This window comes from Trichosurus vulpecula, chromosome 9, assembly GCF_011100635.1.
Source record: "Trichosurus vulpecula isolate mTriVul1 chromosome 9, mTriVul1.pri, whole genome shotgun sequence".
NCBI classification, from domain to species: Eukaryota; Metazoa; Chordata; class Mammalia; order Diprotodontia; family Phalangeridae; genus Trichosurus; species Trichosurus vulpecula.
This window is the reverse complement of record NC_050581.1, coordinates 110,706,099-110,719,171: the sequence shown is the minus strand read 5'-3', so window position 1 is coordinate 110,719,171 and position 13,073 is coordinate 110,706,099. Positions and strand designations below refer to the sequence as shown.

The following is a 13,073-nucleotide window of genomic DNA, read 5'->3' as shown; positions in this document are numbered from 1 at the left end:
TTCATATACCAGAATTTGCTCACCGTAATCGATGAGCGCACACATAGTTTCCGGCTCTTCGCTGCCACAAATAAATACTTCTGTTCATATGGGTTGGACCGGGGTGTTCTTAAATGTTTCTAAGATAAATTTAGGGAGCATGGTTCAAATTCGAATTAGAACTGATGGGTGGAGCTATCCTGGCGTCCTGCCCCTCCGCTCTGGGGTACGTCCCAGGGCAGAGAAGCGGGGTCCAGATAAATCCTTAGAGTGCGTGAATGAGTGGAGGCGTCGCCTCTCCGGCCCCGTGGGGTGCATGCAGCTCCTAGACCCCAGCGCAGCCTCGGGGCGGGGAAAGGAGGTGGAAAGAGGAGGGAAGGGGAGGAGGGGGAGGGGGATTCCGGGAACAGGACGGGGCGGGGCCAGGACCGGGGCTAGAAGGAAGGAGGGTCTCTGTACCCGTCCCGCTTGCCTCCGCAATTCCAACGTGGGGGTGCTGCTGTAGGCTGCCCAGCCCCGGCTCGGGCTCCAGCTCCGGTCTTGATCCTGGTCCCACTAAGGGGACGGAGAGACCAGTAAGTCCGTCCGTCCGTCCATCTGTCCATTTGTGCGTCCCAAGGTCCTACCATGGCGGCTTCTTCCTCCTCTGGGCGCTTTTTCCTTCTCTTGCTGCTACTACCTTCACCGCTGGGCGGTGAGTGCGGTACTGGGAGAAGCCACGGGATGCCCCAGCTGGGAGCCGAGGGGCGAGGGATGGGGGATGGGGTGGGGAGGGGGGAGGTTCCACCTTGGACAGAGGGCGGGGGAAGGGGGGAGTCCTTCTTGGACGCGGATGGGGGGGTGGTGTTAGACTGAGCCATAGAGTCCCCGTTGGAGTGAGCGCCATCGTCCACCGCACCCTGGTCTAGACCTATAGCTCAGACTTCTGACGGTCGAAGAAGTACTTTTCCTAATGCTGGGAGGGGAACAAGTCTAGGCAAAACCCAATCCGCCTCTTGACCCTGCCTCTCACTCTAACCCACTTTCCCATTTGAGGATGCTAGGATCCCAACCCTCCATTAGGTAACCTCTCTTCTGGATCACTATGACCTCCATGACCCCAATCCGACCCTTTATTTACTAACCCCGACATTATTGTAATCCCAGGACTGGGGAGAAAACTTCTAATCCCTCACTCCCACCCTTGCGAGCCCATCTTTGCTCCGAGGGGGCTTGAGCTTGGCCCACCGTCTGCCACACCGTCTGTCAAACCCCCTTACCCCTAAGATACTCAGGAGGAAGGAATGAGGTGATGAACATTAACTTTTCTGGACCTTAAATTTCCAATCATCTGTAAAATGAGGATAATCCTGCCCTGGCTTCCCCAACCAAGAGGCTCAAGAGGGTCAAATGAGAGAATGGCTTTGGAAGGCTGTGCAGCTTGGTGTTATCTTCAGGGCTGGAGTAAGCCTAGAGTGAAAGACTTATATGGCCTCGAGTGGGGCAGTGGATGGAGCACCAGGCCTACAGTCAGAAAGACTCATCTTCCCAAACTCAAATCTGGCCTCGGACACTTAGCAGCAGTGTGACCCTGGGCAAGTCACTTAGCCCTGTATGCTTCAGTTTCCTCATCTGTAAAATAAACTGGCAAAGGAAATGGCAAGCTACTCCAGCATCTTTGCCAAGAAAACTCCAACTGAGGTAATGAAGAATCAGACACAATTGAAATGACTGAACCAGTCCTTGAAAAATGGCATGCTGGGTAATTAAACCTACCCATTATCTTGCATATGAGAGGATCCTGAAGTCTCAGAGCTAGCAGGGCTCTTAGTTTAACTAGGGGAAATTGAGTCCCAGAGAAAGGAAAAAGACTTGCCCAAATCCATACAGGGATTTGCCAGGTCAAGGGCTAGAAGAACTGCTGTTTTCTGACTGCCACTGGCACTCTTTTGAGGACTGTTGTAATCCACGCTAAAGCAACAACAGTCTGTTCTTCAGGTAACATGTGGTGGAGTATTGCAGAATCCTTCTTTTCCCAGGGAAGCTGCTATATTTTCCTCTGGTTAAACCTTAGGCATTTGGGGACTTCAGTAGGGATTCTGGGGTTTGTGTTGGTTTGCTTAGGGAGGATTGCTGGGGTGTGGGGTGGTGAGTCTGGGCTGAGGACAATGTTTTTCTTTGTCTTTCCTTAATTGATCCATCTGGGATTCAGAAAGTTTCCTGGCCCCTTGGTGGAACAACTCAGACTTGGTGGCCCTAGCTAGTCTGAGCTAGGGAGGAAGAATGTATGAGCTCACCCTCATACTAGTGTGTCAAATGGGAGCTCAAACGAGATTTTTTTTTTTTACTCTGAATGTGATCTCTCAGCCCACAGCAAGACCAGATATCCATGCTGCTTCTTATCTTGTTCCCATGGTTCAGGAAGGAGGGGGAGGGGATGCCAAACATGGAAATATTCTAGAGGAAGTTAATACAATTCCTCTGAAAATATGGGTGGGACAGAGGTGAATTGTGTATATGTGTGGGTATGATATATAGTGCAGAAGGGAGTAGTGTATATATATGTGTGTGAATGATACCAGTGCAGAGGGAAGTTGCATGTTTGTTATATACAATCTAGAAGGAAGCTTATGTCTGTGTTACACAACATGGGGCATTTGTATAATTATGTGATACACAGTTCCCAGGGAAATTGTATGTATGTTTCTAATACACAAGTGTGTGTGTGTGTGTGTGTATGTGTGTGTGTGTGTGAGAGAGAGAGAGAGAGGGAGAGAGATAGACTTACAGTATAGAAAGGAATTGTGTATGTGGACATGGTGCACAACAGGAATTGTGTATACATTTTCAATATATGGCACAGATGGTTACTGTGTATATATGTGATATACAATACAGAAGAGAATTGTGTGTGTGAGATATAAAATGTAGTTGGGAGTTGAATTTTCAGCCTCATGGAGGAATAAAAGGGGATAAGCTTCAGGGTGGGATGGTTGTTCCCTGTTGAGCTCAGTAAACAAACAGCCCCAGATTCCTGCTAAGCTGAACGTAGACATTTACTCTCTGGTCTGGATCCAGGAGTGCAGACTTTCTAGAGCTGGTGCTGTGAGCCCTGGTTCAGTCCAGACTGAGCCTTCAGCCATTGTCAGAGAGGCTGAACCCTGACCCTAGTTCCAAACTAAGCCCTGGCACTGGCCACTGACTAATCCGTTACTTACTTAAAAGTCTACCCCAAACCTGATCTCTGACACAGAATGGTCCCTGAGCCTGAGCAAAACAGAGCCTTAACCTCAGCCTTGAGGATGAACTCTGATCATGGGCAGTTATTTCACTGTTTTATATTGTTGGTCATGAGGGGGACTGGGTGAGAGAATATAGTTAACTCGGTATAGCTCCTTTTGCTGACAGCAGGACTCAGCCCATGTGTCAGTAACTTCATGAAGGAGGAATGGGGGTTGGGAGACTGGATGGGGACTCTTCAAGAACCTGGAGAACCTGTTAACTTTTTGAAGTTTGTTATGTTTTGATTTTGTCTTTGTATCTCCCCAGTGCCTAATTCAATGCCTGGCACCTAGTTGGAGTTTAATAAATGTTTGTTGAATTGAATGTTTGTTTAATGTTTGCCACTGTTCTAACCTGCATATATTAGTAATTCTCTGGTTTGGAGGGGACAGGTTCGAAGGGGTGGTCTTTGTATAGGTTGTCTTGTCTTTGTGAGACTGGTTAGATAAACTTGAACTGCTTTAGGCAGTTCTAACATGTAAGGCTGCGTGATTGCTTCATGACAGGGCTGGAAACTCAGGGCTTCCTGATTGGCTGAGAGTGAACCTGGGGTCATAGAATGGACCAATCAGTTCATTTGGAGGTGCTCCATGATCTCAGAACAAGAGGGTGGGCTAAGAAGATGAGGTTCTGAAGATTTCATTGTTTTGATGGGACCTGGGATGATACCAGAAGATTTTCTCCTTCTTAAGATATGTCTTTGAAAGATTTCCCCCATGACTGGGCCAATCCATTGATAAAGCAAATGACTTTGGGATTGGGGGCTAGGAGGGGAGTAACTGCCTAGTACCCCAGTTTCCTGGGGGCATTCTGGTCTGTCAGAAGTTTCATCCCTGGATGATGATGCCCCAGAAGGGCTATCCTGAGGAGACAAGTGGAGGTAGTCACCTCAACCCCAAAGGATTCCCCACAGGAATCTTTATCATCAAAGTACAGAGGAAAGAGGAAAAGTTTCTTTTCTTCAGGAATCAGTTATAACCTTATTCATTATTTTATCCTTTGCTGTTTCATTTCACTTCACAGGAAACCTGTAAAAAAAAAAGTAGCTTCCGTTTCATGCAAATATCCTAGTTGTTGACCAGGGGTCCACAACTCCCCTTGCCAGTGCCTGCCCTGATCAGTATTTATACCTTTGAAAAGTAATAATCTTGATTTAAAAAATGGATTTATGTTGCCAGACTTTGTTATAAAAAATGCTTTAATTCCTGCCTAAAGTTAGTAAGCACGGGTGTATTTACAATTTATTTTTTTCCTAATTTGCTTTAAGCAGAGAAAAAAATTTAAGCCTCTTCACTAGAGCCTATGCTTGAGGTAGTGAGTTTCCTTTTTTTTTCAATTTTATTTTATTTTCAGGTTCAAATCGTCTTTCTCCCCCTTTTCCTTCCTCCTCTCCCTTTACTGCCCATTGAGGATGGCAAGAAAAGCAAAGCCCATTACAAACATTTATAGTCCTGCAAAATAAATTCCCATATTATCCATGTTTAAAAAAAAAAAGGAAGAAGAAAAAGAACATCTGTTTTCAACTGCACTCTGAGTCCATCGCTTCTCTATCTGGACATGGATGGTAGGTTTCATCAGGAGTGCTTTAGGATTGTAGTTGGTCCTTGTGTTTATCAGAGTTGCTAATTTTTTCCGAGTTGATTGTTCTTTACAATATTGTTGTTATTGTATGAAGTGTTCTCTTGGTTCTGCTCACTTCACTTAGCATCAGTTCACGTAAGTCTTTCCAGGTTTTTCTGAGAGTACTCCCACATACCATAGCTTATTTAATCATTTTCCAATTACTGAGCGCCAAGTTAGTTTCCAAGTCCTTGCTCTCTCACACACAGAAAGCTGCTATAAATATTTGTGTACATTAAGTCATTTTTTCAGTCCTGTCCGACTCTTTGTGACCCCATTTGGGGTTTTCTTGGCATGGGTTCAGGAGTAGTTTGCTATTTCCTTCTCTAGGTCATTTTTACAGATGAGGAACTGAGGCCAGGTGTGTGGCACGCCCAGGGTCACACAGCTGGTAAGTGTCTGAGGCTCAATTAGAACCCACAAAGAGGAGTCTTCCTCACTCCAGGATGGTTACTCTATCCACTGCACCTCCTGAAGCTGCCTATTTTTGTATATATGTACTCTTTTTTGAACTATTCATCTCTGGAAGAGGCTAAAGGATTCCCTGTCAAAGATGCTTTTGAGGAAATTCCAACATGGAGTAGGAGGTTGGGTTAGATGAGTCCTCAGGTTCTTTTTGATATTGAGGTCCTGTGGTATTGAATTTTAAACAGAAAGGGGTTAACTGTTTTTGCACTGACAATCCTATTAAGAGCAGTGTGTGTGTGTGTGTGTGTGTGTGTGTGTGTGTGTGTGTGTGTGGAGTGGGAGGGGAGGCAATGGGGTTAAGTGACTTGCCCAAGGTTACATAGCTAGTGTCTGAGACTGGATTTGAATGCAGATCCTCCCAACTGTAGGGCCAGTGCTCTATCCACTGTACCACTTAGATGCCCCCCCCCCCCCCGCCTTTTTTTAAAGAGCATCTCTAATGGTAATAACTAGATTTATATTGTAACACCCAAATTGAAGCCCACCATTCATCCCCTTTGAGCCCACTATTAATTCCCTTTATATTTTTGTCTTTATCTCTGTCCACACCCTGAAATGGCTGGAAACGGCTTAAGGCATAGTTCTGGGTAGGTTGCCCAAGGCTAGTCCCCTGACACCCCCCCACCCTTTTCTCCTGATTCAGCATTCTGTATATTCTCTCTACATCAGCATTATGTGCAAGGATCAATTTCAGGGTAGAGTATAAGTTTATCTTAAGGAGAAACCCCCCCTGTTACCAAATAGCCCCATACCCTGGGTTATGGTGCAACTATTCTGCTGACCAAGCTAGGTCCCTCCACTCAGACCATAGCTGATCAAGTAGGGGTTACTTTCTGGGAAATTCCACCCTGTACCCTCCACCCAGTTATAGGAAACTGATCACGACCTAAGAGGGACCCCCTTGTCACAAGATGGTCGCACCCCTGAATCCTTGCTCCATATATTGCTAAAATTAGCCCTGATCTGTGGAGCTAACCAATGGCTGATCTTTGCTTCTGTACGTCATTGCTTCTGCTAGTGACTCTCCCTAATTGTGTAATTGTGGTTTTTGCCTTTATAAGCATTATAGTCCCTCAGTTCGGGACTGCCTGATTTGAGTGCATACTCCAGGTAGTCACTCGCTTGATCAATAAATCTACACTTAAGTTTACCTTGAACCCAGGTCTCATCTCGCTGTTATTTTCTACACAACATTATAGGCTTTGAGGTTTGAAAAGGGCTTTGCATATGTTATCTCATTTGATAACAGCTCAGATTTACCAAGGGCCCATAACAGGTCTATGAAAAAAGCTCAGCACTTACTATTATCCTCATTTCACAAATGAGGAAATAGCCCTGCCGAGGTAAACAACTTGCTTGTGGTCGCTGAGCTAATAAAAAAGGAAATCAGATTCTAGTCTCTGGTTTCTGCATCTAGCATGGTTTACTTTGTTATATTGCCTCTAAAACACACAGTTCACATAATGTAACCTTTTACCTTTAATAATCTTTTTCAGAATTTTTTTGTGCTCTCTTAATAGTTTATTTCTTTTTCTTTGCCTATGTCTTTGTGTCTCTGAATTTCTCCCTTGTTTCTCTTTTCCTCTCTCAGTTTTTCTTCCTCTCACTGTTTCTCAAGTTTTGTGTTTTTCTGGATCTCTGGATCTTCCTGGTTTCTCTCTTCTTCCCTTTTCCCCTCTCTTCTCTCAGTTGATTCATTCTATTGTTCCGGGAGCATCCAGTTGTCCCTCACCTCCCTGCTAGGATCATTTCAAGTTTTAATGTATATTTCAACAGTTGTTGTGCTTTAGGTCCTAGAATTATGGATCAGTTTTCACGTTTGTATTACTCAGGAGAAAAATACAAGCCAATGAATTAGAGGAGAGATTCCAGAAATCACTTAGTCCAGCCTTCCATCCCAATAAGGAATCAGCTTCCCAACATTCCTGACAGCGGTCAGCTAGTAGGTTATAAGCTCCTTGACAGGAAGGACTGTTCTTGATTCTGTCTTTTTTTTTTTCCAGCACCTACACCACCATGGCTACCTAGGTGATTGGTAAAAACTTGTCAGTTTTGATTGAATTCAGCCTCTGCTAGAACACATTTAGGAATACGACCTTACCAACTTCCAAGGCAAAAGTAACCTATTCCATTCTTACACTGCTATGCTATTTAAGAGTTTTTCCTTATACCTAACCCACATCTGTCTCCCCTGTTGCTCCCAATTCTATCTTCTGAGGCTAAGTATAATGTTTTTTCCCCACTTAGTAGTAGTTTATTTTTTTTCCCAATTTCATGTAGAAATGGATTTCAACATTGACTCTGATTAAGATTTTGAGTTCCAAGTTTTTTTCTCCCTCCCCTCCCCCACCCCCAAGACAGCAAACAATCTGATATGTTATACATGTACAGTCATATTAAACATATTTCCACATTAGTCATGTTGTAAAGGAAGAATCAGGTAAGTATAATGTTGAATCACAGTTCTACGGGGTGTTCCTAAAGCCTGGACACATAGGCAAAAATGCATATTTTCAAGAAATGAAATGAATGAAATTTTCAGCAACATTTTATTTAATTGGAATATTAACAAATAACATCTTCAATATGATTATCATCAGTTGTGATGCAAAGGTTGATACTCTTTGCAAGATTCACGGGAACTCTATGCAATAACTTCACATTGCCGTCAGTTTTAGCATGTTCACTCTTTATGTGTTCAATCAAGTGTGTTGCATCTGTGATTTTCATTGAGTATACCTTCTCCTTTAGCATACCCCAGAAAAGGAAGTCAAGGGGGCTAAGCTCTGTTAATATTCCAAATATTTCAAAATATGCATTTTTGCCTGTGCGTCCAGACTTTAAGGGACACCCTGTACGTGATAACTCTTCAATTACTTGAAGAATTCATGCATATAGCCAACGTAGACTGTCTCTTTTGATCCTCTGACAATCCTGTGAGGTAAGAGCTGCATATTATCATTATCTCCATTTTATAGATGAGAAAACTGATGGTGAGATAGGGTAGGTAACTTAGTCTAAAGTCACGTAATATCTAAGGCAGAATTCTGATAAGGTTTTCCTGAATCTCTCTTTCTGTCCACACTGCATTGCTCTGAACACAACTACCATCCCCCCAACTTTTCTTTTCGCTAGTCTAGTTATCTCCAGCTCCTTTTTATGTAGATGCTTAAGAAATAGTTGTTGCATTGTTAAATGTGAAAATACTGTAGAGGAATAAGGGGCAGGACTTAGTAAATGGAATGAAATTATATGAATTATATGTTGAATTGTATGTGACATGGGTCCCTACATAGTCAGTAAACATTTATTAATCACCTGCTATGTGCCAGGCACTGTGCTAAATACTGAGGATACAAAGAAAGGCCAAAGACTGTTCCTGCCCTTGAGGAGCTTACAATCTAATGAAGAAAGACAACACAAAAAGAAGCCCTAAAGGGTGTGGGGGAGGGAAAATACTAAGGGGGTGGAGTGGTGCATGATAAAGTCCTGAGTTCAGCCAGATGGGAAATGAAATGGATGATCTAGATGCCCTCCTTAAATTGAGGTTCTGGGAGAAGCTCTCTTCTTTCCACCCTCCAATCAGAGGGAGAGAGGGGCCCTAGGTACAGGGGGTATTGACTAGTGGGAGTTCCAGGGCTGATAGGATCTTGCAGAATAAAGGGGTTCCTGGGGTATATTGAAGTCCAGTGGAGCACAGTCAGATGGTAAATGAAATCGAATTACCTCATCATCCTGATCAGCCTCCTCTAGACATGCTCCACCTTCCCAAGCTTTTCTTCTTAAAATGTGACACTCAGCACTGAAAAAATAATCTATCTGTGGACTGACCAGGGCAGAGTACAGCAGTACTATTTCTATTTTCATCTTAGACACTGATTTTGTAATGATGCTTTTTTTTCGACTGCCACATCATGTTGTTGGCTCCTGTTATCCATTAGTAACACCCTTCCCCCCCAAATCTTTTTCACATGGTCTTCAGTCTCTTCTATGTTGTACCTAGGTAATTGGTTTTTTGATCCCAAGTATAGGACTTTGCATTTTATCTCTGTTAAATTTCACCCTAGATGCATTCTGTCATCCTAAATTGGCAGGGCATTTTTGGATCCTAGCTCTGCCATGCAGAATGTTTAGCTATTCCTCCTAACTTCATTATGTCCAACACAGAAACTCATGATTTCTCTCCCCCTCCCAAACCTCCTACTCTTCCAAACTTCTCTGTTTCTTTTGAAGGTACCACCATTCTTTCACTCTCCCAGGTTAGTAATGTTGGCATATCCTTGCGTCTTCACTGTCTCTCACTCCACATATCTATTCGGTTGCCAGATCTTTACTTTTCTATTTCTACAACATGAGTCCAACCATTGCTTTCCACTCCCATAGCCTTAGTTCAGGCTTGTTATCCATCACCTCTCTTTTAGACTGTTTCAACAGCTTCCTCCCTGACTCATCTCTCCACACTAATGCCAAGTGATTTCCCTTAAATGAGGATCTGACCATGTTACTCCCCTCCTCCAACAACTCCAGTGACTCACTATTACCTCTAGAATAAATGATCGTCTTCTCTAGTTTTTAAAGCATTTCACAATCAGGCTCATTTTTTATGTGCAGTCTTTGGCTGATTTTTTTTTCTCCCTTCTAGTCACTGGCCCTGAAGGGAAAAAAAATTTCATTGCTATCTTTTTAAATAATTTGATTTATTTTATTCTGAACTTAAATAGAAGATGCATTTCCATAACATAGTAGGATAGGAAAAAAGGTGATTGTATATGAAACTGCAGATCTGTTATATAGAACTTGCTATTCCTTTTAAATATATAATGAAGTTTATATCATGTAACTTTCTTTTTTCTCCCCCAGAGATGGCTAGCATTAGGCATAAATTTCTGTGTGTGTGTGTGTGTGTGTGTGTGTGCATATGTGCATGTAAAACCATTCTATACATCTATCAGTTCTCTCTCTGGATGCAGATTAGTCCTCATGGGTCCTTTGTAGTTAATTTGAGTATTTATAATAGTCAAAATGACTTATTCACTCAACGTTCTTAAAACAATATTGTTACTGTATAGAACATTCTCTTGGTTCTGCTCATTTCACTTTTCATTATTTTGTGCAAGTCTATCCATGTTTTCATAAGACCATTGAGCTCATCATTTCTTACAGCAGTAGTATTCCATCACAATCATGTGTCACAACTTGTTCAGCCATTCCTCTATTTACAGGCATCCCTATAATTTCCAGTTCTTTGCCACCACAAAGAGAACTGCTATAAATATTTAGAACATGTAGGTTCTTTTCCTTTTCCCCTTATTATCTTGGGAAACAGACCTAGTAGTGGTTTTGCTGGGTCAAAGGATCTAGGTAGTTTAATAACTCTTTGAGCATGATTCCAGTTTGCTCTCCAAAATGGTTGGATCAGTTCACAATTCCACCAGCAATGAATTAGTGCCGGAATTTTTCTACATCCTCTTCAGCATTTGTCACTTTCCCAACTTCAACCATTTTAGCCAGTCTGATAGGTATAAAATGGTATCTCAAGGCTGTTTTAATTTGCATTTCTCTAATCAATAATAATTTAGAGTGTTTTTCATATGACTATAAATTGTTTTGATTTCTTTGTCAGAAAACTACCTGTTCCTATCCTTTGACTGTTTATCAATTGGGGAATGCCGTATTCTTATAGATTTGACAAAGTTCTTTATATATTTTAGATATGAGACTTTTATCTGAGCATTTGTCTATAAATTTCTCTCCCCAATTTTCTGCTTTGCCTCTGATCTTGGTTACATTTGTTTTATTTGTACAAAACATTTTTAATTGAATGCAATCAAAATTATCTATTTTATACCTCACCCTGCTCTCTATCACTTGTTTATTCATAAACAAGTTCACCTATCCATAAGTCTGATAGGTAACATATACTATGTTATTGTAATGTCTCTCTTTATATCTAGGTCATGTATCTATGTTGATTTTATTTTGGTAAATGGTATAAGATATTGGTCTATGCCTAATTTCTACCACTGTTTTCCATTTTTCACTGTTGTTTTCTGAGTGATGGTGCCAAGTAATGGAGAATGGACTTTGTGAGAGGTGAAGGCTCTTCTTGAGTAGGAAAAAGTTATGGTCAGAACTTTACTACTAGGAAGATGCCTTTGGCAGCTGTGAATAGGAGGAGGGGAGAATGGCACTGACGAGGTTGATGTGGGGTAACATCAGGGATACTTAAAGGAGGGAGCTTCCTTAGACCCTGGGCTACAGCTTTCTGCCAGAAGCTCTTCATCGAAGGCTTTCCAAGCCTCCCCTCTGTGAAAGCTCCATCCAAGCCTAGCTATGCTGAGAGAGAAACTAAGGAAAGTCAGGCATAGCCCAGCTCAAGAGTCTGACCTGACTTGAGGGTTTCTTTTGTTTCCATCCAAAGGTGAGAGGTGTGGGTTCTCCAAATCCTGTCCAGAGTTCTGTTGTGGGAACTGCATCTTCAAATACTGTTGTTCTGATCTGCTGAAGAAGTTTGATGACAACGACATTCTCTGCTCTGACAGGTATGTGGCCTGGGAAGGGAGGAAGGGAGACCCCTGCCTCAGAGCTCTGCAGATAGGGGCTTTTCAGATAGGACCAAGGGCCTGTCTGACTCTTGAAGCATACTCCAGTTTTTTGTTGTTCTAGCATCTATGACGCAGATTTGCTTTAGTTGTGAACAGTTTTCCAAAGACATGAAACCCATGAATGCTCAAGAATAAGTTGTTCTATGTCATAGGATTCTAAGTCTAAGGCCACCGAATTTTACAGATCACAAATACAGATTTTTAGAGTTGGGATTTCAGAGGTCATCTAATCCAAATGGTCACTTAGAGGAATCTCTTCTACCATACTTTCAAGGAACGATCACCCAGCCTTCACTTGAAGATCTATAGTAATAGTAAAGCCATTGTGTCTAGAAAAAGAACCTCTACTCTTAAATGGCATTAATTATAAGGAAGTTTTTCCTTACATGAAATTTTGAATTATGTTGTGAATTTTGTCTCTTTATAACTTCTAACTATTGTCCCTTGTCTTGCCTGCTGGAACTAGGGAGAAGTCTGTTCCCATTTTTATGAGACCATCCTTCAAATACTTTTGTCATGATTCCCTTCATTCTTCTCTTCTCTAGGCTAATCCTAGATGTAATTGAAACCCAAGTCCCTTTGTCACCTTGATTTCCCACCCCTGGGCACTCTCCAGCTTACCAGTGTCCTTCCTAACAAGTGGCGTCCAGAACTGAGCACAGTACTGCAGAATGGATGTGAGCAGAGCTGAATGACTGTGCCATTCTTAAGGGTATTAGTCTTCTAGGCTTCCATATCATACTGTTGACTTATAGTCTAAAATCCTAATATCTAAATATCTATGAACTAAAGTCCTCATATCTTTTTTTCATACAGACTGCCCTCCAGCCATACTTTCCCCATCTTGTGTGTGTAATATGTATGTGTATGATTTTTTGAACCCAGATTTCACATTTATTCCTACTACATTTCTCATCTTATTAGATTTAGTAGGTGACAGGGGTGAGGTACATACACCTACAATTTCAACTACCAGGGAGTCTGAGGTTATTGAATCTCTTGAGCTCAGGAACTCTAAGCTGCAGTGGGCTGTGCTGATCTGGAGTTCATTCTAGATTTGGCATCAGTATGGTGACCCTCTGTGAGAGAAGGGACACCAGGTGGCCTAAGGAGGAGTGAAATGGTTCAGGTTGAAATAGG

At 42.4% G+C, this 13,073-nt stretch overlaps 1 protein-coding gene across 2 annotated transcripts in view; it reads left to right on the top strand.

Moving 5' to 3' along the window:
- The first annotated feature begins 381 nt into the window (after positions 1-381).
- The window catches only part of SHISA5 (shisa family member 5), a 41,124-nt gene continuing 28,432 nt past the window's right edge, over positions 382-13,073 (top strand). The window contains exons 1-2 of one of the 2 annotated variants that reach the window (XM_036739066.1): positions 382-673; positions 11,750-11,870. In XM_036739066.1, the coding sequence (XP_036594961.1) occupies positions 607-673; positions 11,750-11,870 (188 nt within the window). In that variant the 5' untranslated portion in view covers positions 382-606. The remainder of the gene's footprint in view (positions 674-11,749; positions 11,871-13,073) is intronic. The other variant, XM_036739067.1, reaches the window with a different exon arrangement.